The 27,881-nt window shown below is 44.2% G+C and overlaps 3 protein-coding genes across 7 annotated transcripts in view; all 3 read left to right on the top strand.

The window, feature by feature from the left end:
• Window positions 1-3,769, top strand: part of LOC310853022 (C-type lectin domain family 4 member F-like) — a 12,247-nt gene extending 8,478 nt beyond the window's left edge. For all 3 annotated transcript variants that reach the window (XM_083757174.1, XM_083757173.1, XM_083757175.1), the window contains 3 exons: window positions 915-1,075; window positions 2,363-2,466; window positions 3,468-3,769. In XM_083757174.1, the coding sequence (XP_083613300.1) occupies window positions 915-1,075; window positions 2,363-2,466; window positions 3,468-3,633 (431 nt within the window). In that variant the 3' untranslated portion in view covers window positions 3,634-3,769. The remainder of the gene's footprint in view (window positions 1-914; window positions 1,076-2,362; window positions 2,467-3,467) is intronic.
• LOC310853021 (CD209 antigen-like protein C) overlaps window positions 1-27,881 on the top strand; it is a 94,683-nt gene that overhangs the window by 34,570 nt on the left and 32,232 nt on the right. The gene's annotated exons all lie outside the window — the stretch shown is intronic.
• On the top strand, window positions 8,451-27,521 carry LOC310853027 (uncharacterized protein). 3 transcript variants are annotated; one of them, XM_083757189.1, is made up of 7 exons: window positions 8,451-8,581; window positions 11,079-11,216; window positions 13,409-13,516; window positions 15,363-15,449; window positions 25,336-25,496; window positions 26,168-26,271; window positions 26,992-27,521. In XM_083757189.1, exons 2-7 carry the CDS (start codon window positions 11,081-11,083, stop codon window positions 27,155-27,157), a joined length of 762 nt encoding a protein of 253 aa, XP_083613315.1. In that variant the 5' UTR covers window positions 8,451-8,581; window positions 11,079-11,080; the 3' UTR covers window positions 27,158-27,521. The 3 variants fall into 3 exon arrangements, with proteins under 3 accessions (XP_083613315.1, XP_083613313.1, XP_083613314.1); XM_083757187.1 differs by having other exon boundaries at window positions 25,333-25,496; XM_083757188.1 differs by lacking the exon at window positions 8,451-8,581 and adding an exon at window positions 8,588-8,796 and having other exon boundaries at window positions 25,333-25,496.

Raw genomic sequence — 27,881 nt, 5'->3', positions numbered from 1 at the left:
TATTTCAATTAAATGTTGCAGAGTGCATAAATTACTGACAATATCAGCATTCAGATCCCTGGGCAGATGTATGCAAAACCCTCTCTCATGGTCAGACCTCTCTCAGCTTCTGCCCTCTGGGGATGGAAGCATGTGTCAGTTTTGGTTTGTCTCAGCTTCTCATTTTTCTGGTCTTCTCAAGATTTCCACATCCACTTGCGATTAGTTTTTTGTTTTGTTTTTTAAAGAAAAGGTTCTCATGAAAACAAACCAGCATTTTGGAGCAAGTTTCTTCCTCATATGCACATAGTCATATGAAATTGTGCTATATATATATATATATATATACTTTGGCAAAATGATTTCAGCTCACAAGATGCATTCTTGTGTGCTACCTCCGCAAGACATAAGCATTTAACACAAACCTCACTTTAGTATATGCATTTTTGCGATATTCCTTGGCTGGAGAACTGAAATTCAAAATTCAGAAAATTCGGGGAATGGTTGTGTTTCAGGTCCTGATTATTTCAGAAAGTGCTGGCTGGGAGGGTCATGGTTCTGCTGCAAGAGGACCTTGGCTCCACCTCACTGTGGAGCAGAGCTCTAGATTTTAAGCATGTGCTGAAGTGATGGGTTGGTGTTCCTGGGCTCACAGAAAATGGGGAAATATGAATTCAGTTCTAATGGGACCCAGAAGTGGGTTCTGCAGCAATTCCCAATATTTCTTATATTTGGGGTCCCTCCCTTCCCATAAGGAGCTCAGAGCAGCGTGGAATGGATTATCCAATTTATCGGCACAAGAACCCTTGGAGGTAGGCTAAGCTGCAAGAATTACCCCACGTCACCCATTGTTCCTCAGGGATGAGCAGGGGTTGAATTCAACTATGTACAGAAGAGAATACATTATCCTCTTCTTCCTACTTATTTCTTCGTAGAATCCTTCTTCATTAAAGGTGGGAAGTCTTCTGGTAGGTGGGATGCTTTTGGGAGGAATCTCTACTACATTTCAAAAGGAAAAAAGAGCTGGTATGATGCTGAGAATTTCTGCGAGTCCAGAGATGCCCACTTGGCCTCCATCCTGACTGATGAAGAACAGGTTATAGACATCTGCTTCTCTTTTTTCTGTTCTCGCATGCAAATATTGTACGATTTCTTGCCTGCTTCCTATCCACACATCCCAGCTGGATACCTCGGTTGGTTAGAGCGTGGTGCTAATAACACCAAGGTTGCAGGTTTGATTCCTGTGAGGGACAGCTGCTTATTCCTTCATTGCAGGGGGTTGGGTTAGAAAATCCACAGGGTATCTTCCAACTCGATGATTTTGCTACTATTCTGCCTTTGTAGCATCAATGCAATGGCTTGAAAATTCTGTCCCAAATAGTCCCGGGCCTCCATGAAAGCTTACAAGAGGCTCCTCAATTAAGTTAGAAATGACAGGCAGGCTTCACTGAAAGGCATTTGTCCCTCCACGTCTGACCTTTCTGGAACAGGAGAACATGGTTCTTTGGCACAATCCCATTGCACATGCAGCAATGGTGAAGCCCAGTAGGCAATGGTAGCATCTCAATGTAAAGTCATTATAGAACACAGCCCAGAATATTTTGCAACCTGCAGAGGCTCCATTACAGTTGTGTAAACAGTTTCTTGGCTCATAACCTGGGGCAGAGAATTTTTTAAAATGAAAATTGTTTATGCGGGTTACACTGAACCTGTTGCAGATATTAATGCTGTGCAGTTTGAAGCGACTGGAAGCATAAGAACTGAGGCCTTTGGCAATGAAGCCTTCTCCAGGCCCATAAAAATATTATTCAAAGTTTTACTGGCAGAACTCTTCAAAAACAGAACACAAGCATCAAAGATACAATCAAAATATCTATACATTGTCTTGTGCTGTCCAGCACAGGCTCAACATCTTAGAAAAGATGAAATGACCCAAGCAGACCGAGAAGCAGAGGTCTGTTTCTCCCCATAGCCTTCATTCCGGCCTCCATTGGCTTTACTCTCCCTTCAGGAGAACTTCATTTGCAGCCTCATTCCATAGAGTTTAGGAGACAAAGGAAGCTTTCAAGATGGAGAATTTGCAACCCAACACATCTCACATGATCTAAGGTTACAACACTCACATGTTAGCTTCCAGAGAACAACAATCAGTTAATTCTCAACTCAGCAAGAGCTCAGGGTGCTGTTCTTGGCTTTAATATAACCCCATTTTAAACCTTTCAGCAATATACCTCTAGCCATTTCCCATCTCTGTGACAATTAAACCAATTATACTTAACAGAACCTAACTTTTCTTACCATTTAGGGTTACGTTAGCAAATCTGCCCCAGGCAGGCTGTTGTCTCTTTCCAATGTCAAGTGAGGTTGTTCCTTCTTTCTACAGAACTTTGTCACTTCCCTGCTCAGTGACCCCACTTGGATTGGCCTTACAGATGAAACGGAGGAAGGCAAATGGGAATGGACAGATGGCTCCCGATTTAAAAAAGAGTAAGTCTGAAATAGGCGGTGTCGAGGAATTGTTCCCAAACACTAGAGGAAAAGTCAAGTCATCTTGCAGAAATGGCCGCAGCATTTCACACAGGAGTGTTTCCTGTGTCACGGACATTCATGGACCAGGGTGTGTGTATATGTGGAGGCGGGAGGCGCATAGTGGAGTAAACCCCTGAACACCTTCTTTCCATGTTCTAAGATATGCACTGTATTATGGTATACCTTTCCCAGGTATAGACGAGCACACTTACTTGCCTGTCAAATGTTCCACACTATTCAGAATCTTAAAAGGTAAAGGTAAAGGGACCCCTGATCATTAGGTCCAGTCGTGGCTGACTCTGGGGTTGCAGCGCTCATCTCGCTTTATTGGCGGAGGGAACCGGCGTACAGCTTCCAGGTCATGTGGCCAGCATGACAAAGCCACTTCTGGCGAACCAGAGCAGCGCACGGAAATGCTGTTTACCTTCCTGCCGGAGTGGTACATATTTGTCTACTTGCACTTTGAAGTGCTTTCGAACTGCTAGGTTGGCAGGAGCTGGGACCGAGCAACGGGAGCTCACCCCGTCGCGGGGATTCGAACCGCCGACCTTCTGATCGGCAAGCCCTAGGCTCTGTGGTTTAACCCACAGCGCCACCCCTGTCCCTATTCAGAATCTTGCAAGGGTCCAAATACAGTCTGATACAGCCTCTCCTCTTCCTGGGAAAAGGAGACACCCATCCCATAGTTATTTTGAGGTGTGGTTAAGTTTCTGTGTTCCCAACTTGCAGGGATTTCTTTTTTAAAATAATAATAATAATAATAATAATAATAATAATAATAATAATAATAATGATGATGATGTTGGGGAGCGTCTAAAAATGTGGCCCTCCTGCCTCCCACAATCCAAGGGGGCTGCATCCCATTCTCACCCCACAGGTCTCAGCATGCCTTGCTTCCTCCTCCTTGGTAGACCCAGCCTGTCTATATCTTTCCTGTTTAATGGGAAGTCTTTCTGCAGGTACTGGTCTCACAATGAGCCTCCCCACAGACAGCAAAACAGAGAAATAGAGGAGGACTGTGTCTCCATCGTGCCTGCAAGTAACAAATATAACTGGAACGATGCCTACTGTCATGAACAGCGCAGATGGGTTTGTAAGGAAAACCTGGATATTGAAGAACTGTAAAGTTGGGGGAACCAACGCTTGAGTGAAGACAGAATGCTTTGCATTTCACCATCCAACCCCATGGAAAGCCTTCAGAGCTACAGAATAAACATAAACATCCAATTCCATCCAAGCACCGTTCCTTTAGCTGCCTAAAGAGAGAAACCAAGAGAGATTAGAGTGTGCTTTGTTATTATCTGTTGGCTGTGGGGATCTGTTTCTCAGGTGATGGGTACCTGGAAACTGGCACCTACTCGACCTGGCAGGGCTGCTAGCAAGTCACAGAGCATGACCAGTTGTTCTGGTGCTCTTCCCAGATACGATGGACACTAAACATACCCTCCAACATTTCTCCGATGAAAATTAGAGACACCCACTTCAATATTTCTCTGCTGAAAATAGGGATGCCCTAAGGAAAAGTGGGACGTTCTGGGGTCAAATCAGAAACTGGGACAGCTTCTGTAAATCCGGGACTGTCTTTGGAAAACAGGGACACTAGGAGGGTCTCTATTTAAGCACTACAGTTGCACTAATACCTAACTAAATTAAGAAATGTCTTAGTTTTGTTGGGAAGGGTCCCTGCTGTCACAGTTGCTTCCTTGCTGCTTCTACCACCTCTCCTGGTCTGCCCCACAGAGGACCTTAAGATCCATGAATAATCATAGTTTAGAGGTCCCGGGCCCCAAGGAAGTCAGACTATCCTCCACCAGGGCCAGGGCCTTTTCAGTGATGGCTCCGACCTGGTGGAATGCTCTGTCCCATGAGACCAGGGCCCTGGAGGATTTAACCTCCTTCCATCAGGCCGTTAATTTGAATTCAGTCTGATCTTTTATTTCCCTTCTCTTCCCTCCCCCTTCCCTTTTATGAAGATCACCCGCTCTGAGACCCCACAGCTAATTCTCCCCTGGCTTCCTCGCTGGCCCAAGTAGGATCAATTCAGCCAGCTAGCCCTGGGGATTATCTAATTGATTTTTGATTGTTATTCATGTTTTTATACTGTATTTTATGCTGCTTTTATAATTAAGTGTTTTAAAGTGCCCAGTTTTTGAACCAGGGAGGGAAGGGAATAAATAAAAATGTATTATTATTATTATTATTATTATTATTATTATTATTATTATTATTTCCCAAAGCTCAGTTAGTGCTTTGCCAGCTTTGGGAAGGAGGTAGGAGGACTCTAGGACCCTGCCAGAGACTCGCACCTCCTTCTGAAAGTTGGGCACCTCACTTAGCTGGCTTTGGGAAGGCAGCATGAGGGCTGGGGGGTGGGCATCAAAGGGTTACCACTTTCCTCCCAGGTCATGGCTGGCAGGGGCTACTCTGTTGAAGATAGCATGGCATGGCAATATTCAGGCTACCTGCAGTGTCTGCTGCCCGTTCCACCCCTCAACTGCCAGGAAGTGATGGGAGAAGCTACATACATAGAAACATACATAAATAATTTTCCTTGTGTGCTTTCCATAGTTCAACTCAACTCAAAGTGGCTTACAAAAAAAAATCCACATAATTACAAACACAACAAAATTAGTCATAAACAATAAAAAATACATTAACAGAACACAACCAAATCAAGCAATTTCCACAGAAAAAATAATAAGGTCTAAAATGAAGATACAAAAATTAAGTGCCGCCTGTCTCAGAGGACAATGGGGGAGTGTGCCTTTGGGGGGTGAAGTCAAACCGTTGGAGCATTACAGCTGTGGCCATAGAGACCGACATAGGAGAGACATGTTTTGTTGCGGCTGGGCAGATGAAGGCCTCCGGTTGTGCTGCTGCAGATGTACCATGGTGTTTCTTCTCTCTGTGCTCCTCCCAGCAGTCATTTGTTCTCTGGTCACTGCACAGCTGACCATTGAGACACAATGATCTCTCCTGATGGTGGAGGCAAACCATGGTGCTCATATCTTTATGCCGATCAGGTTGAGCTTATAACTTGTAACTGCTGCCTCCCGTGTTGTTTTTGCTGCTTTTGCAGAACCCAAGTGACCTCTCTGGTGCCCAAGCCTGGACAGTTTGTCTGGAGGTCCTGGGCTGCCAAGATGACAAGGTCCCCCTCTTGGCCTCGCTGATGGGGTCCAAAGGAAAGCAGAGCAATTAATCTGGCTCCACCTTGGCTGCAGGAATTGCTGGAAGGAGGCCATAGAGACTCCACTCCAGGTTTGTGTTGGGTTTACTCCTTCGTCTTTTCTTCTCATGACGATGTCCTGCAAGGCATGTATTAATATTGATATTAATATCAATAATACCAACAGCTCCCTCCCCCAACAGAACCTGCTAAATGGTTCCCTAACCCAAGAGGTGCATTTGATAGAGCTTTAAAAGAATGTGTGGCTCTCCAGCTGTTGCTGAATTGCAGCTTCCACCAACCCTGATTTTTGGCCATGATGGCTGGGGCTGATGGGATTGATAGCCCTCCAATATCTGGAAAGGCACAGCCCCCATCCGTGTCCCAAAGGAAGGACACTGGCCTGATGAGGTAACTGTTAGGTGGATTTGTAGCTGGTTGACTGACCGAACCAAAAGAGTACTCATTAATGGTTCCTTGTCATCCTGGGAAAAAGTGACAAATCCGCTCCACTTCCCTGTGGGGAGGAGTTGCAGTGGACCGCATGATCACCCACTCCCCTCTGGGGGTGGGGGACTTAGTCCCCCATTGCCCGGGGGATCCCGGCCATGACAGAGCCTGGCCAGCCAATCCACTGGCCAGGGGTGTGTGGCCGGGACCATTTAACCAGAGGTGTGAATTGGAGTGCTTCCTCTTTGGCTCGCTTCCTCAATCACCCACCCTCCCTCCCTATTTTGAAGGTTTTAGGCACTGGCCTTGCTATGGACTTCGGTTGGTCACCGTTAAGGGGCCTGGTGGGAATTTTTCCACTTGGCAAATTGGCACTGACATTTGGTTTTCGCCTACCTCGTAGCAATCATCACAACTTTGTTAGGGTTGTGGTTAGGCATTGTTTGACCTTGCGATGGGGGAGGTGAGGTGTGGCCATCACCTGCCCCTCCAAGCTTAAGGGTATTCCGTTAAAGGAATCCGGGAGTGTGGATCTTGTCTGAAGCCTGGGGCAGGGCTAGGGCCATGACACGACCCCAACAGGAATACCACGGGGAGCTCAAGTTGGTCTGCATCAACGGGGCTCCCCCTTTTGGTGGTTTACCCTTACTGGACTTCCTGCACATCGGGCAGGAGTCAGATATAGTCGGGTCCATTCAATGCCTAAGCCAATACCACTCACATTCTGTCATCAATAAAGTTGTGGCCAAATTTGCCCAATAACATTAACCTAATATCCATGTCTTTGTGTGTGTTATTTCTCAACGAGGGGGTGGCTTCGGGGTCTCGACACGCAAGTGGGGTGCCGCAGGGTTTTGTCCTGGGCCTGTTGTTCTTCAACATCTTTATAAATGACTTGCATGAAGGAGTTGAGGGGATGCTCATCAGATTAGAAGATGACACCAAACTGGGAGGGGCAGCTAGTGCCACAGAAGACAGAATCAGAATTCAAGATGACCTTAACAGATTGGAGAACTGGATGCAAGCTAACAAGATAAATTTCAATAGGGACAGATGTAAGGTTCTGCACTTAGGCAGGAAGAACCTTCTTCACAAATATATGATGGCGGACACCTGGCTTGCTAGTAGTACACGTGAAAGGGATCTAGGTGTCTTAGTAGGCTATAAGCTTAACGTAAGTCAACAGTGTGATGCTGCAGCAAAAAAGCCAGTGCTGTTCTAGGCAGCATCAACAGAAGTCTAGTATCCCAATCTAGAGAAGTAATTATTATTGAGAGGAAGTGCGTGAAACAGGTCTCGGTGTTTCGATTTCTGGGAATGGAGTTGAGAGACGACCTAACCTGGGGAGAAAACAGCAAAGGCCTGATGAAAAGAGCACAGCAGAGGTTATATTTTCTGAGAATCCTCCGGAAAAACAATCTCTCAAAGGATCTGTTGATGGCATTTTACCATTGTACTGTGGAGAGTATATTAACTTATGGTCTGTGTGTGGTTTAGGAACTGCACAGCCAGGGAAAAAGCAGGGGTGTAAAGGGGGGTGTAAAGACTGCGGAGAGAATAACTGGGTGCCCTCTTCCCACCTTGGATCAAATCTATGCTTCCAGGTGCCATAAGAAAGCTGCAGAGATAGCGCAGGATAGTGCGCACCCCGGAAATGATCTCTTTCAGCTTCTGCCTTCTGGAAGAAGGTACAGGGTTATAAAGACTAGGACTAGCCGCCTGAGAAACAGTTTCTATTCAAATGCGATTTTGGTTTTAAATGCAGTGTAAGGTAGTCTCTATGGGAGTATATTGTATTTAAAAATGGGGCATCAGAGTATTTTTTTAGGGGGCTAACCAGGTTGGGATAGCTGGGATAGCAGGCTTGTTGGTTTTGAATGTCTTATTTGGATATTTTCAATTTCGTTGTTTTGTATGGGACAATGACAATAAAGATTATCGTATCGTATCGTATCGTATCGTATCGTATCGTATCGTATCGTATCGTATCGTATCATATTGTATCGTAATAGTCCCACTCTATTTTGCCTTGGTCAGACCACACTTGGAATACTGTGTCCAGTTCTGGGTGCCACAATTTTAGAAGGACGTTGGCAAGCTGGAACATGTGCAGAGGAGGGCAACCAAAATGACAAAGGGTCTGGAAACCAAGCCTGGTGAGGAACAGTTGAAGGAGTTGGGTATGTTTAGGCTGGAAGAGACTGAGAAGAGAAACTTGCTGGTATCTACACCCACAATGGGTGAGGATCCTCTTGCCCTGCTTTGTTTGACACGGGATGCCAAGGTCTGCAGCCTCACCCCCCTCAGTGACATCACAATGCATTTTACCTTTCAGCTACAGGTGTGCTTGTGATTGTGTATGGTGGAAGATGAGAGCAGGCAGCCAATCAGCAAGCAGCTGGACTCACACAGCTGCTGCTTGCACTATGTTGGGAAGATAGGGAAGTGAGAAAGGTAGGTGGAGAAAGGAGAAATAGGCCTCGCCAAAGACTTCTGAGTAAGCTTAGAAGTCATGGAATGAGAGGAGAGGTCCTCTTGTGGACCAGGAATTGGTTAAGTAGCATAAAGTAGAGAGGAGGAAGAAATGGCCAGCTCCCCGAATGGAGAAATGGAGAAAGTGGAGGCCCCAAAGGATCATTGTTGGGATCTATGCTTTTAAATGAGCTAGAGTAAGCAGTGAGGTGTATGAGGTATGCTGATGTCAACAAATTGTTCGGGGCCATTACAACAAAAAAAAATTGTGACGTGCTCCAAATTGTTGTTGTTGTTTAGTCGTTTAGTCGTGTCTGCCTCTTTGAGACCCCCTGGACCAGAGCACGTCAGCCACTCCTGTCTTCCACTGCCTCCCACAGTTTGGTCAAACTCATGCTGGTAGCTTTGAGAACACTGTCCAACCATCTCATCCTCTGTCGTCCCCTTCTCCTTGTACCCTCCATCTTTCCCAACATCAGGGTCTTTTCCAGGGAGTCTTCTCTTCTCATGAGGTGGCCAAACTATTGGAGCCTCAGCTTCAGGATCTGTCCTTCCAGTGAGCACTCAGGGCTGATTTCCTTCAGAATGGAGAGATTTCATCTTCTTGCAGTCCACGGGACTCTCAAGAGTCTCCTCCAGCACCATAATTCAAAAGCATCAATTCTTCGGTGATCAGCCTTCTTTATGGTCCAGCTCTCACTTCCATACATCACTATTGGAAAAACCATAGCTTTTACTATATGGACCTTTGTTGGCAAGGTGATGTCTCTACTTTTTAAGATGCTGTGCTCCAAATGGACCTCTCCCAATTGACTGAATGGGTGGTAAAATGGCAAATGTAATTCAGTGAAAACAAGTTGATAGACAATGGGGTCAAAACCCCTTAGTTTCCCATATGTGTTCATGGGATCTGAACGGGCAGTGGCTGACCGAGAATGAAACCTTGGGATTGTAGTGGATAGATGGATAAAGATGTCAACTCAGTGTGCGGTAGCTGTGAAAAAGACAAATTCCATGCTAGGGATTGTTAGGAAAGGAACTGAAAACAAAACTGCCAGGACTCAGGAGGGTCATAATGTCATTATACAAATCTATGGTGTGAAAGCACTTAGAGTACTGGGCACAGTTCTGGCTGCCACACCTCAAAAAAGATGTTGTAGGGTTGGAAAAGGCTCAGAAAAGGGCACCCCAAAACGAGCAATGAGTGAAGGTTGCAGCATTTGGGACTTTCTAATTTTGCATGGCATGGAGAAAGTGGATAGAAAAAGGTTTTCCAACTTCCTTTCTCATAATGCTACAACTCATGGGCATTTTATTTTTAAAAAATTATGTACTGCCCTTCATTGAAAGATCTCAGAGTGGTTCATGGAATAAAATACAAGATAAAACACAATAAAGAATTAAAGCAAAACAACAACACAACAATCGCCCCTTCTCACAGATACATTTAAAAGGCTGCAGGATATTATTATTATTATTATTATTATTATTATTATTATTATTATTATTATTATTATTATTATTTTATTTGCATTTCTGATAATGCAAGAAAAAAAAAACAAAAACCTGAAAATAATTACATATTATTATATGTATTATTACATATTCTATTACATTAAAAAAATACAGTCATTGTCAGACTTCTCTTCCTCTCAATACATGGTTCCTTTTAACTTCCACTTCCTCTTCTTAGTTTCCCCAGTCTTTCTCTGCTCTTCCCGTTAACTCTAGTTCTAACTTACACTGCTGAAAATATTACCATCCTGCTAGGCTAATTGTCTGCTTATAATATTTTTTCATATAATCAATAGATAGTGTCCAGAACTTGTGGGTATTCAATGAAGCTAAATGTTTGAAGATTAAAAGGAAGTCCTTCTTCACACAGTGCATCATTAAACTATGGAACTCCCTGCCACAACAGGCAGTGATGGCCACCAATTTGGATGACTTTAAAAGAGGATCAGAGAAAATCATGGAAGAGAGGGCTATTGATGGCCAGGGGCGTCCCAAGGGAGGTGCAGGGGGTGCGGTCGCCCCCGGGTGTCATGCTGGGCTGTGTGTGTGACAAAATCCCCTGGGCGGATTGGCGTGGCGGTGCTCACACCCCGGCAGGGGGATGTTCGTGATCATCACGAAAATCTGCCCACTGATTGGAGAAATACACCTGGCGTGCGGTGCTGGCCGCCGGGGAAGCACCCGGCCAGTGGGCAGCGTTTGTACCCCCTGGGGGGTGGCGCTTGCACCCCTGGTGTGACGATCCTCCTGGGGGTGCTAGGGCCATCCAATGACTGCACAAATACGCCCAGTGTGTGGTGCTGGCTGCCAGAGATGCACCTCCTGGAGGCCGCGTAAGTGCGCTGGGATGTAGAACTTTGCGGGTGCCTGGGCGCCCATAGTGCTGCATAGATGGTGCCTATGTGTTCGAGGCTTGATGGTGAGCTTGTCTCTTGATCTAGTCCCTTTCTGCTTGTCTCTCTAGCCATGGCCCCAAAGAAACCTGCAGCGCCGGAAAAGCCAGAGGAGCCACCAAAACCACCTCCCGGGAAGCTCAAATGGACATTCTATTCCACCTTTGGAACCATCTGTGTTATCAGCTTCTTCACTATGCTCGTTCTCTGTAAGTCCAGCTCAAGCTGCTGTCGTGCAACCTCTGTTGAATAAGCTGCGCTGCCTGCTTTCTCTTGCCACGCACTAGAGTTGCCGCAGGAGGACTAAACAAACCAGCCTGTGTTTGGCATGCACAAAAAGGTGGACCAGTTTGCCTGAGGCATTGCTTCACTCTGTACATGCCGACACCAGTTTACTTCCATCTTTGGAACTTGCACGTTTCCAAATGCCACACGGTGCCCCTTCTGCACTTGTAAGAAGCCACTCGTTTAGCGTGGTGGCACCTGAACTTTGCAACTCCTCGCCTATTAATATTAGGCAGGTACCATCTTCTTTGAGGGATGCAGGTGGCGCTGTGGGTTATACCACAGAGCCTAGGACTTGCTGATCAGAAGGTTGGCAGTTTGAATCCCCACGACGGAGTGAGCTCCCGTTGCTTGGTTCCTGCTCCTGCCAACCTAGCAGTTCAAAAGCCCGTCAAAGTGCAAGTAGATAAATAGGTACCGCTCCGGCGGGAAGGTGAACAGCGTTCCCATGCACTGCTCTGGTTCGCCAGAAGTAGCTTAGTCATGCTGGCCACATGACCTGGAAGCTGTCCACCAGCTCCCTCAACCAATTAAGCGAGATGAGCGCCGCAACCCCAGAGTCGTCCGCGACTGGACCTAATGGTCAGGGGTCCCTTTACCTTTACCATCTTCTTTGAGACACCTGGCAAAAACACAGTGGCGTAGTGTGGGGTGGAGAGAGCTGACATGGCCCCGGGTGCAGAATTCTGAGGGGGCGCAACCTGGCTCCCTCACCAAGGCTGTGTGACTGCTGCCTTCTGGAGCCATGGGGAGGTGAGCTGCACCTAGGCCAGGTCTTTGGGGCTGTGAAGGTGCCTCCTTCTCCTCATGGCTGGTGAATGGACACCTGTCCCTGGGTGGAACTTCCACTGGCCGGAGCCCAGACTTTTCCCAGCTTGTGCCAGTCTTTCCGTAGGGCCTCCATCTCAGCATGTGTCGTTGGGGAGGCAAGTACCTTGCTGTGGGAGCATAGTGGTGAGAGAACTCTGTGTATATTCCTTTTGATCATTGCTTTATTCATCAAACCTTTTACTGGCATCACATACAACATCCAAAACAAATCAGAACAGAATTCCCACTTCCCCAGAGGCACAAAACATTTGCTAAAAGAAAGGAGGCAGAGCAGTCTATCGTCACATCTCTTGGTCTCCAGGGAGATCAGACGTTTGCAGTGTATTTCGACGACAAAAAAACCAAAAAGCGATATTTAGCCACTAACTTGGTAAGCTCCTGATCATTCCCCAGTAATAGAAAATGTATGACCTCTGACTCTGGTTTCCATTTGGGGATACAGAGTTGATCTAGAAATTGCTGGCGGAGATCAGCATATAGTTTACAACTGAGAACCATATTTGTAAGGGTTTCCACTAGGTGGTCTTCACCTGGGCAAGTTCTTTCTCCTTCCACCCTGCCTGAGAACCTTCCCCAAAGGAGGTTTGATGGGTTTGAATTAAACCTGGCCAGCGAAAATGCCCTTCTTTCTTGAGGGTTAAGCAGAGGTTCAAGGTAATTGTGGTTAGTTTCATGTGCCCAAGAAAGTTGGAAATAACGAGGGAAACATGTTTTCTCTGCTGCTACTGTTAGTTCTTGGCGTTCAATATCCCACAACCTAGTTTTTATCATAGCCTTGGCAGATGGAGGGACATCGATTGCAAAAGTTCCACTGACAGCCCGAGTTGCCGTACCTTCTTGTTAAACTGTTGTAGTCCCGGGGAAAGAAAGGGGTCTGACAAAACTTAAAGAGGATCTTTATCTGATGTAAGGCAGATGTTTAACCAGCATAGAAGAAATCTCAACCAGGCGACAGTTTCTACCTTGTGTTGACCTCCCTCTAGACACAAGGCTGCAAAGGGTACCCAGCGTGAGACAGTAAAAATCTTGAAGAGGAAAGCTGCCTGCACTTGTTCTACCAACTGGGTAAACCCTGGCAGCCAGACTGGAATACCACAGAGCTTTATTGAGATTGCTTCATTATTATTTTTTATAAGCCACCCTGAGAATTTTGTCATGGGAATTTTGTCATAATAATGTACAGACTACAGATTTGTCATAATAATGTACAGACTGATTATTAATAAGTAAGCAGATATTAGGCAGCTGGAAATCTAAGCACCCTCCCTTGTTTCAACAACTTTAGATATCAGGTTGATCACAGATTCCGAAAACCCGCTTCTATTACCAATGAAAAAACTGAGGATCAATATGGCAGACGGGCTCAGGAATCCGAAGATCGCTCACACGTCTCGTAAGTGGAACAGAAAGACTGGTTCATTTCTCATTGGTTTAAAAACAGCTGCCCATTTTTAAAATCTCAGAAGAAAGAAAAGAAAATGGAAGAGTCTTCTGAAGATGGAGAGGATGTAATCTGAAAGGAACAATCCTCCACATGTGCTGAGACTGTCCGCTGCTTAAAGGTTTCTGGAACCAAATTTTGTTGTTGTCATCTTTAAGGGGCAACACCTTGTACCCAGTGGCGTAGTGTGGGGGGTGCAGGGGGGCCGGCCGCACCGGGCGCAACATCTGGGAGTTAGGGTAGGGGCCGCAAGTCCACGGGTTAGGGGGTGCAAATCCACGGGTTAGGGGGCGCAAATTACTTGCCTTGCCCCGGGTGCTGACAACCCACGCTACGCCACTGCTTGTACCCGATCCCATGTTAGCCCTGCTGTCAAAAGAAAACAATACCAAAGCAAGTGTCAAACATAAAGAGTTAGTCTTCTTTCTTATGACAGCAGTGAGACAAGTAGTTGCTTCCAGCTAAGGGGAAAAGCACCCTCTCCCACCACAGAAATTTGCAACCAGTATGTGTGAAATATAACGGTTATGGAATGCCAAACTCACTATCAGAGGGTGATAAAAGGAATAACATAGAAAGATAGCTTTGGCTCCCTATGGTCTCAATTTATATCGTTTAGCAACAATAATACAGTACTCTCCCATCTCAGTCACAGAAGCCACTAGGGAGAAATTATCCTAGTGCTTTAAATTGAAGTGCATGATGTGGATTTAATAGAATAGAATAGGATAGAATAGAATTTATCATTTATACCCTGCCCATCTGGCTGGGTTTTCCCAGTCACTCTGGGCGGCTTCCAACAAAGTATTAAAATACAGTGGTCTTATATATATATATATATAATACAGTGGTCTGTTAAACATTAAAAGCTTCCCTAAAGAGGCTGCCTTCAGATGTCTTCTAAAAGTTTGGTAGTTATTTTTCTCTTTGGCATCTTGTGGGAGGGTGTTCCACAGGGTGGGTGCCACTACCGAGAAGGCCCTCTGCCTGGTTCCCTGTAACTTGGCTTCTCGCAGTGAGGGAACTGCCAGAAGGCCCTCGGTGCTGGACCTCAGCGTCTGGGCAGAACGATGGGGGTGGAGACGCTCCTTCAGGTATAATCCGTAATATAAAAGATTTCCCATGGTGACATGTGGGTCAAGGCTTAACACCTGTATTCATCCTGGAAGGCAGCACTTTATGCTTGGTAATTGTTTAAATATTGTTTATAAAACATTCTATAAAGTTTTTAATTTAAAGAAGAAAAGAACAGCTTGCTTGCTCCCCTTATCTAATATTCATTCTGGCTTCTAGGATAATTTTCTTGCTGTTTTCTTGCTGTTGCAGACATTGCTTTCAGCACTTAATGGTTCAGGTAGATAGCCGTGTTGGTCTGATGCAGTCGAAATAAATAAAAAAATTGTCCAGTAGCACCTTAGAGACCAACTAAGTTTGTTCTGGGTGTAAGTTTCGTGTGCATGCACTGAAGTGTATCTGAAGAAGTGTGCATGCACACAAAAGCTTATACCCAGAACAAACTTAGTTGGTCTCTAAGGTGCTACTGGAATTTTTTTTTTTTATAAAAAAATTCTAGTGCTTAATGGTTTTAGTTTCATGAGGAGGGGGGAGGGTTGTGCATTGTTGTTGTTTTTCCGGGGAAAATATGGTGTTTTGTTTTATACCTGACTTGTTGACTTCCTTGGGCACCCTACATTGTGAGATAGGAATACAGGTTATTTAAATAAAGTAGCAAATGCATTAGTGTATATAGGTTGGTGATAGCAAAAAAATAAACTCCTAACTCTAAGAATGTTTTTAGCCATAGCTTTAGCAGAGGAAGTGGCAAAGTTGCCAGCAAAAATAGAACAATCGGAAAAGACCTTCCAAGCCCGGAAAGGAAAATACAGTAAGTATCTAAATGTCTAAATACGAATGAATTGAAAAAGATGTTTAAGATAACTTTTATTTAGAACCCAGAGGCCTTGCTTTTGGGAATTATGGGACTAGTGTTACCTAAATAATATAAAAATGTATTTATGTATGTGACCACGGCCGCTCGAATGATATGTGCCCAAAGATGGAAAGAAGAAAATATTCTCACTAAAGAGGAATGGAAACAGAAACTACTGGACTATGCAGAAATGGAAAAACATACTGGAAGAATAAGAAACCAAGATGACGAAGTTTTTTAAAATAAAGAATGGAAATAGTTTTTTGAATATTTTACAAGATTATTGTAAACAGATCAAGACATTAGCAGGATTAATGTAAAAATGTGCAGTGATATAAAACATACATTGGATATATTGGGTAAATAATAAATAGGTTTAATTTGGAAATGCAGTAAAAATATCATAAACATAAGGAACCGCAGAAAGAGGGGGAGGGGTGTCGAAATAGGACACATGTAATAAGTTGCTTTTTAAGGGATTTCACTTTTGTTTGTTGCAAAATGAAAATTATAATTTAACAAATAAATGTCTAAATCTGACACATCTTGAAAATACAAGGGCGAGCAAATAGACATGAGTTGAAGTTTGTCTGTCACACGCTCTGATTACAGCATGGGAAAATGGCAGCCCGTTAATTGTCACCAAAAGCAAAGAATACCTTGAATGAAAGTTAAATGCTGATGTCAGAGCTGCCCCAAGGTCTCAGCTCACAGAGGACCAACGCCAGGTCGTCGTTATGTACAAAAGTCTTTATTAAAGTTCAGTTTCCATTTCAAAGCCGCAGCGCACAGCTCTACGTCTTAAACCCTAGACCGTCGAGGTCCCGTCTGAATCTCCTCCCCCCTGACACCAGTTTAAGATCCTAGCCCTGCTCCACCTCTTCCACTGCTCTCTCCTCCTCTGGGTCCTCCTGCCCGCTGTGGCATTCCCCTTTCTGGACTCTTCTGACGCTGAGTCGCCTGACTCCTCCCCCTGCCTCCGGCGGGCTTTAGGACCTGGTTCCCAATCCTCATTCTCTCCTGTACATTTGAACTTGTCTCTTGCGCCAACCCAGTGACCTTCCTCCTGACCGTTACACTGCTTCTGTCACTGCTTCCCTCTTCCGGGATGCTGGCTGGACCTGACCTCCCCTCCTTTGCCTGACTCTCCGATGGAGGCGTGGTCAGCCCTGACTCATCTTCTCTCCCTGGTGGGGGATACGCTGGCCCCGATACCTGGGACTCTTCCCCCTCACTATGCTCTGGTGGGGAAGCTGGTCCTGATTTCCAACTGCTGCTCTGGGAGTCCCCGCTGGCCCCTTGCTCCTGGAGTGTCCCCCTTGGGAACCCCCTTGCCCTGGCCACCGGCGCCCCCTTCTGTGAATCTTCCGATTCGCTGGAGAGGCTCATGGAATCTCTCGGGCCACTGTCATCTTCTCCTACGCTCCCCTCGGATTCTTCCCCTTCGCTCTCCATCTCCTCCCTTCCCTGTGCTTCTGCTCTTGAGCCCCTGACAGCTGAAAATCAGAGTTTACGGTGAACTCAGGAACCAAACTCTATTGGGGATTAATAACTAGAAGATTTGAAACAGCCTTGTATAGTCTTAAGTCCAGTTCACAGTGATATTTTCTCCCCCATGGGCCTTCTAAGATGCTCAGGAAAGGAACTGTTCCAAGGCCTCATCTGTTTATTTTTTGTTGCAGGGTTGTTTGTGTGTGTGTGTGTGTTTGTGTGTGTCAGTCTGAATTATGCCAAGTCTCTTCTGATACTTTGAGTATTGCAGCCAGTAAGGTTAGAATATGACAAGAGGAGTTTGTTGAACGGGTCAGACATTGGCCTTACCTGGCCACTTAAGTGTCCTTATCAGCATCCCAAAAGAATGGGCTATGCTGCCAGAGCTACAACTAAGTGATATTTGGGTGGGTTTCGCCCTCCCCAACTGTCAGGTGGAGAGCACAACAGGAGCGTAGTGTGTGTGGCTGAGGAGAGAGCAGACTAGAAGCTAGAGATGCAGAAGAGGCAAGAGATTTTGCACTAGAACAATAGAATTGTAGAGCTGGAAGGGACCAACATGGTCGCCTAGTCAATGTAGGAATCTTTTGCCCAATGTGGGGCTCAAACCCACAACCTTGTGAGTAAGAGTCTCATGCTCTACAGCCTGAACCGTGTTAGTACTAATGCTGCGAGCTCCTCAGCCTTGTGCTCAGGTGGTTGTTGTTGTTGTTTAGTCATTTAGTTGTGTCCGACTCTTTGTGACCCCCTGGACCAGGGCACGCCAGGCACTCCTGTCTTCCACTGCCTCCCACAGTTTGGTCAAACTCATGCTGGTAGCTTCGAGAACACCATCCAACCATCTCGTCCTCTGTCGTCCCCTTCTCCTTGTGCCCTCCATCTTTCCCAGCATCAGGGTCTTTCCAGGGAGTCTTCTCTTCTCATGAGGTGGCTAAAGTACTGGAGCCTCAGCTTCAGGATCTGTCCTTCCAGTGAGCACTCAGGGCTGATTTCCTTCAGAATGGAGAGGTTGGATCTTCTTGCAGTCCATGGGACTCTCCAGAGTCTCCTCCAGCACCAGAATTCAAAAGCATCCATTCTTCGGCGATCAGCCTTCTTTATGGTCCAGCTCTCACTTCCATACATCACTACTGGGAAAACCATAGCTTTAACTATATGGACCTTTGTTGTATATATCTCTCTCATGGTACCTTGGTTTACAAACAGTCTGGTTTGCATATGTTTTGGATTACAAACACGTCAAACCCGGAAGTGTGTGTTAGTTTCTGTGTGTTGCCACTGTGCAGTGCTCTTGGAGTCACAAGACTCTGTTTTGCATTCCAGAGATTCCAGGCTGTTGGAATTCTCACGGAAGACAGGAGACGCATGTGATGTTACTGGTTTCCTGTTCCTTTGTTGTTTGGTTGCTCTCTGCTCTCACAGAGAGAGGATGTATTTTCTTTTCTGTCTGCGTAGTTAGGAATAAAATGCTCTTTAGCCGTGTAGCTCATACTACCTCGGCTCCTTCCCTGTGCTGGATACTCTGCGTAATGGGGAAATGTGCTTGGAGCCTCATCAAAAGCTCAAGTTACTAGTCACGTCGGAGGAGCTCGTTCAAACGCAAGTCCGACAGTGCATGTCCCAGTTTGCAAACTTTTTTTGGATTACAACCCATTTTTGGGGGGATTACAAACAATTTTTTTTGGGATGCCCCATTAGCAAAAGCATGCCTTGGGTTACAACCTGTTTTGGTTTACAAACGGACCTCCCAGCCACCCTGGGCGGCTTCCAACAGAGTATTAAAATATAGTGGTCTGTTAAACATTAAAAGCTTCTCTAAACAGGGCTGCCTTCAGATGTCTTCTAAAAGTTTGGTAGTTATTTTTCTCTTTGACATCTGGTGGGAGGGTGTTCCACAGGGCGGGTGCCACCACCAAGAAGGCCCTCTGCCTGGTTCCCTGTAACTTCTTGCAGCAAGGGAACCACCCGAAGGCCCTCGGCGCTGGACGATGGGGGTGGAGACGCTCCTTCAGGTATACTGGGCCTTTGAGGCTGTTTAGGGCTTTAAAGGTCAGCACCAACACTATGAATTGTGCTCGGAAACGTACTGGGAGCCAGTGTAGGTCTTTAAAGACCGGTGTTATGTGGTCTCGGCAGCTGCTCCCAGTCACCAGTCTGGCTGCTGCATTCTGGATTAGTTGTAGTTTCTGGGTCACCTTCAAAGGTAGCCCCACTTAGAGGGCATTGCAGTAGTCCAAGCAGGCGATAACTAGAGCATGCACCACTCTGGTGAGACAGTCCGCGGGCAGGTAGGGCTTCATCCTGCGTATCAGGTGGAGCTGGGAGACAGCTGCCCTGGACACAGAATTGACCTGCGACTCCATGGACAGCTGTGACTCCCAGAATGACTCCCAGGCTGCGCACCTGGTCCTTCAGGGGCACAGTTACCCCATTCAGGACCAGGGATTCCTCCACACCAGCCCGCCTCCTGTCCCCCCAAAACAGTACTTCTGTCTTGTCAGGATTCAACCTCAATCTCAGGATTCAACTTCTATCTCAGCACCCTTCCTGGCCTACAGAACCTCTTCCAATGCAGAGGGTTCTATTATCCACCCTAACCTCAAATATGGTGATGATAAACAGCCCTGAAGTGCTTCTCAAAATCTACTCACTTGATCCTTTGCAATGGAAACACTATTGATATAACGTTTATTCTCAATGGGGTTCTTTCCTTCCTCCCAGAAGCTCAGAACAGCATGCATTAGATTCTCCATTTTATCCCTACAACAATCCCATGAAGTACAGAAAGGAATATGAGAATAACCTCAGGTAACCCAGAATGCCTAAGGCCTGAGCAGGGATGTCAACCCCTTGCTCAAATATTTTTTTATTTGTTTTTAAACCCAAACAAAAATACAATAACCACGAAACACTTATCCAGTAGCCTATCTCATTGTGTCTGTTTTATCCCTGGACTGAGAGGAGATACGATGGCCACCTTCAAATATCTGAAGGTCTGTCACATGCTCTGGAGGATAGGACTTGAACCCAGGGCTTCAAGTTACAAGAAATAAGATTCTGGCTAAACATGAGGAAGAACTTTCTGACAGTAAGAGCTGTTTGACAGTGGAACGGTCTCCCTTGGGCGGTGGTGGACTCTCCTTCCTTGGGGGGTTTTAAACAGAAGTTGACTGGCCATCGGCCATGGATTATTTAGCTGAGATTCCTGGATTGCAGGGGGTTGGACTAGATGACCCTTGGGGTCCCTTCCAACTCTACAATTCTATGATTCTATGAATGAATAAACCAAGATTTCATTTTTTTATATATTATATTTTTATTAGTTTTCAAATACAAAAAGCAAATTTATACATTCCATACATCTTAATTACATCTTCTTTTTTTTGACTTCCCTCAATTTGTCTGCCATTCCTTCCTATTGTTACTTTTTACACATTTCTGCCCTTTTAACCCTTTCCCCTCACAGAGCTTCCTTAAAGCTTACAAACGTAATTTTATTATCACTCAGTTTTTGCATATATTGGATAAACTTTTCCCAATCTTCTGTAAATCTTTGATCTCGCCGATTCCGGATCCTTCCTGTCATTCTGTCCAGTTCTGCATAATCCATCATTTTAGTTCTCCATTCTTCTATCGTAGGTAATTCCTCCTGTTTCCATTTTTGGGCCATCAATATTCTTGCTGCTGTCACTGCATATAAAAATAACTTCTTTTCTTTCTTATTTATCTCATTACCTGTAATGCCTAGTAAAAATGCTTCTGGTTTCTTAACAAATGTATATTTCAACATTTTCTTCAATTCATTATAAATCATTTCCCAAAAGCATTTTACATTCTTACATTCCCACCACATATGAAAAAGGTACCTTCTTTTTCTTTACATTTCCAACATTTGTTGCTTATCTTATACATTTTTGCTAACTTCACAGGTGTTACATACCATCGGTACATCATTTTCATAACATTTTCTTTTATAACTGCATGCAGTGAATCTTAAGCCATCTTTCCAAAGTCTTTCCCAATCCTCCATTTGAATATTATGCCCTATATCTTTGTCCCAGTCGATCATAACTGATTTTACCTCCTCATCCTTCGTACACCATTCCAGTAATATCTTATACATTTTTGCTAAATTCTTATAATCATTATTCAATATTTCTGTCTGAAATTTTGATTCTTTGTCAGCAAAGCCCCTCTGATTTAAATCTTTTCTGAACATCTTATTAATTTGAAAATAATGCAGCCAGTCATTCACATAGTCCTTAACTTCTTCAAATGATCTCATTTTCCATTTTCCTACACTTTTACACACTAACTTCTCATATGCCACCCAACCCCCTGTCATATTGACTTTCTTCACACTTATCGCCTCCAACGGCGACAACCAATATGGAGTTTTTTGTTCCAACAAGTTTTTATATCTTTCCCACACTTCAATCAGAGACCTTCTTATAATGTGATTTTCAAAACCTTTATGTACTCGTCTCTTGTCATACCACAAATACGCGTGCCACCCAAATCTATTATCAAAACCTTCAAGATCTAACACATCCGTGTCTTCTAATTTCACCCATTCCTTCAACCAACAGAGGCAAGATGCTTCGTAATACAATTTCAAGTCTGGCAGGGCGAAGCCTCCTCTTTCTTTGCGTCCGTCAATATCTTAAATTTTATCCTCGGCTTCTTACCCTGCCAGATATACCTTGAAATTTCTCGCTGCCAATTTTTAAAAATCGCTGCCCCTTTGATTACTGGAACTGTTTGAAACAAGAATAACATCTTTGGTAGCACATTCATTTTTATCATTGCAATTCTTCCCCAAAATGACAATTTCATTCTTCCCATTTTCTCTTAATTTATTCTTAATTGAATTCTGTTGAATAAAAAGTCCTCTCATTACAGCTTTACTAGCGTCCCAAACTGTAGTTATTTTTGTTCCTTGATTCATATTATTTAAAAAATAGTCCTTCAAGCACTTTTGTGCCTCCTCTACAACTTTTTGATCATCAAAGAGAGTCTCGTTTAGTCTCCATCGGAAAGATTTTTCTTCATATCCTTTCAAGATACACTTTATTGGATTATGATCCGATAGTACCTTAGGTTGAATTTCGATCTTTAAAATTCTTGTTGTAAGCTCATTAGTTATCCAGATCTGATCGATTCTTGACATTGATTGATTTGCTTCTGACTGATACGTGAATTGTTTTTCTAATGGGTGTTTCAGTCTCTACCATTGAAAAGAATGTCTTTGGTAATTTCCCTTCTTTGGATTTACCTGTAGCTCTTAGTCTGTCCATGTCCAATGACACAACTGCGTTCATGCCACCCATTATTATAATCTTTTGGTCCATATATTCAAATAATTTTTCCTCTAATTCTTTGAAAAAGTCCATTCTGTTTTCATTTGGTGCATATACTCCGACCATTATTAATTTTTCACCTTGCCACTTAACTTGTACTGCCACGATTCTACCCTCATCATCTTTAAAAATTTGTTGAGCTTCTAATTTGTTTTTAATATATAATACCACTCCTCTCTTTTTAGTTTTGTCGATGAGATAAATTCGTTTCCTAATTTTTTGTTTATTAAAATTTCCCTGTGTTTTCTTGTCACATGTGTTTCTTGTAGGCAAATAATGTCTAAATTTTGTTTTTTCAAATATTGATAAATTTTATTTCTCTTTTCTCTCTCGTTAATTCCATTAACATTCCAGGTCCATAATTTCAGCGCCATTTTGATTTCTGATTAATTTATAATAATAGTCTTTAAATTTTACTTCTCTTCTTCTTCTCCTTCTCCTCCCTCCTCTTCCGATTCTTGTGAGGCTCCTCCTCCCACTCCTGCTTCTGCCAGTGCTGCTCCATCTTCTTCTCTTCCCAGTTCTTTATATCTTCTCAAAAAATTATCCATTTCATCAAATCTTGTTATCCTGTGTCTTTTCCCTTTATAAGCAAATGACACTCCTTCTGGGAACTCCCATCTAAATTCAATTTTGTTTTTTCTCAAAGCTTGCACCAGCTGTTGATATTGGTTCCATTTTTTCAGAAGCCGAAGTAGGACGTCTTTAAAAATAATTATATTGCTCCCATCGATGTTCAATCTCTTCTCCCTATTCATTTGCAGAATTAAATTTTTCATTTCTCTATCTTTAAATATCACCAGTCTCCTGGAAATTTCTTAGCCTTTGTTGATCTCACTTTGATTCTGAAAGCATTTTGTATTGTTTTTGCTACGTCCTCTTCCTGCATCTCAAGCCATATGGCAATTTCTTTAATTAATTTATCCTTTATTTCTTCTCCTTGGGACTCTGGTACCATTCTAAATCTCAGATTATTCTCCTTCTGTCTCAGTTCATTCATCGAAATAGCGTCCCACAGTTCCTCTTGTGTCTTGTTAAACTCTGCTACTTCTGCTTTAATTTTTTCTTCTTCTTTTCTAATCTCCTTGACTTGCGTTTTAACCTTCCTTGCCCCTTCTTCCAAGTTTTGTGTCCTTTTTATCATATCTTTCATCTGCCCCTTTATTTCTTTGACTGTTTCATCAATTTTTTCCACGGTCACATCTATTTTTTTAATCCACCAACTCCAGTTTTGTGTCTATGTTTTTCTCACTTTTTTGTATTTCTGATTTAAGATCTGCTTTGAGCTCTGTAAACATCTTTATTAATTCTCCTTTAATATCAGATTCTTGTCTAGAACCTTTCCTTTCTGCTGGTGTCCCTGCTTCACCTTTTTTCTGTGTATGAGACATCTTGTAAATTTAATCAAATCAAAATTAATAATTTTTTTGATGCACCCATAAGATTGTCCACCAGGGGGCTACGTTTCCCTAAGTTCAATTTCTATTTTGTTAGGACTGTATTTATATGATTGTCCACTAGGAGGCGCTCCAAAATTATCAACCGAATGTTAGCCAAGGAGAATTAGAACAAAAGCCAAACTCAAATAAAATCTTCAATTTTTCTCGCCACTTGGTTGGCTAAATCCAATACAGTGGTTATGATAATTAAAAATCTGAAAATATTCTCAGAAGTATCCTTTAAATCATGGTAGCAAAGTCCTCGGAGAAAATAAATCCAAAAAGCCTCAAAACACCAACCATAAAAAGAGACCCCCACAAAAACACACACACAAAAAATAGATCAATCCAAATTTCCCGAGGGTGGGGGGAGAACAGGGTAAATAGACACAACTCCCGACCCTTTTCAATGTCCAAAAATGAAATAAAATAACGTTGCTTTCTTCTCATAAACAATCAAATTATGGGCGGGGGCGGGCGGGCACAAATCCTCTGAATAAACTTTCAAAAAACCAAAATAATCGTTCCAAATGTATCCCAGTCCACTCTCCAAACAAACATAAAAGGCAAATAATACTTCTTCCCTTGTTAATAAACAATGCTGCCAAGGTGAGGGTGTAAAAATAACAAAAAATAGGAACTTTCCAGTTCGTTGCGCAATTCACTTAAAATCGAAAGTAAAGTAATACGTTCTCAAAATCCTTCCTCGCCATCTTGGCCACTCACCAAACTAAAAAGAAAGGGATTATTCCCTCTACCCCCTCGATCTTCTTCACCCCACCAGTTCCTTATGTAAGTCCCTTAAAAAATATCAAAAGCCAGAAAAAAACAAAACAGCAAGATAGTTCCAATTGCCAAACAGTCTCCGCTTGTTGTTTACTCACAGTTATACTCCACAATGATAATAGTCCTTGTGTGCGCTTCGGAATTTAGCCAAAGTTGACCTTCTTTTTACCCTTTGTCTGCATCGAATTGGGTCCAAATCAGCAAATTTTAATCCTTTCGAAACTTCCCAAACGATTTCTTTTAATTTGGAAAGCCGATCGCTCCAGTGGGCAGGCTCGGGGCTGCGCTCCTAGAGGCTGGCAATGGCGTCCCACTGCAAGCCCTTCTACCCCGCCGCTCTCGTCTCCTCTTTAAAGAAGATACCTGGCGGCCAGGGGAATCGCTTCTCCGCAGCGCTGGGATCCTTCCCCCCTGAATATCCTTTCAGCAGGGTTTTGGGGGGCTAAGGCGCCCTTTTAGCACCCCCTTTTATCCCCCTTTAGTGTATCGTTCATCTTTGTTGGAAGCCGCCCAGAGTGGCTGGGGAGACCCAGCCAGATGGGCGGGATACAAATAATAAATTATTATTATTATTATTATTATTATTATTATTATTATTATTATTATTCTAGGAGCTGGCCTCCCTCTCCCGAGGGAAAGCCCACTTGCTTCCACTTTGCGATCAGACTGGAAGCCTCTGGAATAAGCCAAGATTTCAAAAGCCCTTCCAGCATATACTCAATTCAATGCCTGCTATTTCAAAAGCCTTTCTTTTCCTCCCAGAAGACCTCTTCAAGAAAGGTAAACCGAAGACTGCTGGTGGCTGGGATTTTTTTGGGAAGAGTTTCTACTACATTTCTAATGAGGAAAAGACCTGGCACGATGCCGAGAGCTTCTGCCTGACTAGAGACTCCCACTTGGCCTCCATCCTAAGTGACGAAGAGCAGGTCTCATATGTTTCTTTCCCCCCCTCCTCACCCCTTGATATTTGGGATTCAAAGTGTATTGTTCTGTCCACCCCTGTTCTTCTTACTTTCACATGCAAATATTTCATGACCCACAAAGTGCAACTCCTTGCATTATCTGTGCTTTATTTATGATGCGTACTTTAACTTTTCATGGTTAGAATTTTTTTTTGGGGGGGGGGGAGGAAGTGCAACTTATATTCAGACCAATAGGGTACTTATGCTTCAGTAGCTGAGTTTATGGGACGCAGGTGGCGCTGTGGGTTAAAGCCTCAGCGCCTAGGACTTGCCAATCGAAAGGTCGGCGGTTCGAATCCCTGCGGCGGGGTGCGCTCCCGCTGCTCGGTCCCAGCGCCTGCCAACCTAGCAGTTCGAAAGCACCTCCGGGTGCAAGTAGATAAATAGGGACCGCTTACCAGCGGGAAGGTAAACGGCGTTTCCGTGTGCGGCTCTGGCTCGCCAGAGCAGCGATGTCACGCTGGCCACGTGACCCGGAAGTGTCTCCGGACAGCGCTGGCCCCTGGCCTCTTGAGTGAGATGGGCGCACAACCCCAGAGTCTGGCAAGACTGGCCTGTACGGGCAGGGGTACCTTTACTTTTACCTAGCTGAGTTTGGGCATTTTGTCACGTGAGGTTGTTCCTTCCTCCTGCAGAACTACCTGACCTCTCAGCTCAGTGATCCTACCTGGATTGGCCTTACAGATGAAAACGAGGAAGGCAACTGGAAATGGACAGATGGCTCCAGAACTAAAGCACAGTGAGTCTTCAAAAGTTTGCTCAAGTTCAAAAGTGGTGCAGGACCCTCATTCTTCTGCTTTGTTAGACCTAGCTTCTCTCTGTCTCTCCAGTTTAATGGCCTAGGACCCTCGTACCTACGGGACCGCCTCTCCCGGTATGCCCCACGGAGGACCTTAAGGTCCATAAATAGGAACACCCTAGAGGTCCCGGGGCCTAAGGAAGTCAGATTAGCCTGAACCAGAGCCAGGGTCTTCTCAACACTGGCCCCAGCCTGGTGGAACACCCTGACTCATGAGACCAGGGCCCTGCGGGATCTGATTTCTTTCCGCAGGGCCTGCAAGACAGAGTTGTTCTGCCTGGCCTTTGGCTTGGAATCCACTTGATCCCCTCCCCCTCTTTCATTTTTCCTTTCTCCTTCTGTGATGGAACTCCTATTAGGGGACTTCCCTGGCTTTTTTCTGGCCCACGTAGGACCAGCCTTGGTGAAGACTTGACGTTTTCATCTCCCAAAATTTTTTGATTTGAGTTTCTACCAAAATGAGGCTGCATTTTAAAGTTATATTTTAATCTTGTTTTTAAGTTGTATCTTAATCAATTGTTTTATATCTGGTGTTAGCCGCGTCTTGGCTGGGGAGGCCGGGGTATAAATGATGATGATGATGATGATGATGATGATGATGATGATAATAATAATAATAATAATAATAATAATCGAAGTCTTTCCACCTTTTGCCCCCAGATATTGGTCTCTCGGCAACCCCAGCTACTCAGAGCATGATGGAGCGCTGGAGAAAGACTGCACATCCATCGTGCCGTCATCTGGCGGATATAACTGGAATGATGACTACTGCCACAAACTACATAAATGGGTGTGTAAGGAGAACATAGACATTGAAGAACCATAAAGTTGGGGAAAACTGGGCCAGTACCTTACTGAAGGCAGAATGATTTTCATTCCATTGTTCAACTCCAGGAGAAGTCTGCTTAGCCACAGAACGAACAGAAACATCCAATTCCACCCAAGCCTTGTTCTTTGTGCTCCGTGAAACAAAGAGAGTTTGAGAGGTTGTTTGCTATTATCAATTGGTTAGAGAGATTTGTGTCCCAGGTGATGGGTGCCTAGGAAGAGTTGCCATTTTCCTTCAGGGCAGGGTTGCTGTCTTATCAAGACAGATCCTTAGAATGGGAATAGCTGCCCTTGGCAGAGCTCTTAAAGGAAGGAAACTCATGTCCTGAATTAAAGATGGCAGCTCTGTTGTGGTTAGCAAACAGGCCTTTTCATTTCTTTCATCGCGCCCGCCAGTTATCTCTTCCAAGAGAAGGGAGGACGTGAAATAGCCAAATTACAGCCTTCTGACAACTGCAGGGTAGCCTGCGCCCAGAACGCATTTACCGTACCTTCTGCCACTGTTCCTGAAGAGGCATCAATGGGTTTAGAAAGGAAAGTGCTTGGGGGAGAGTCTGTTCTGATTGTGACTTCCCTCATGCATGCATTAAAAGGAAGAAAGAATAAAGATTTAAGACACTCAAAAAAATGCCCCAGTTAATAAAACAGCAGATAGCAGGCTTGTCTTAAGAATGGTGTTCCTTTTTTTAAAACCATTGCATGCAATTTGGCACGCCTATTTT

The sequence above is a fragment of the Podarcis gaigeae genome (genome assembly GCF_964106915.1).
Source record: "Podarcis gaigeae genome assembly, chromosome: 9".
In the NCBI taxonomy this organism is placed as follows: Eukaryota; Metazoa; Chordata; class Lepidosauria; order Squamata; family Lacertidae; genus Podarcis; species Podarcis gaigeae.
This window is presented reverse-complemented; position numbering and strand designations above follow the sequence as displayed.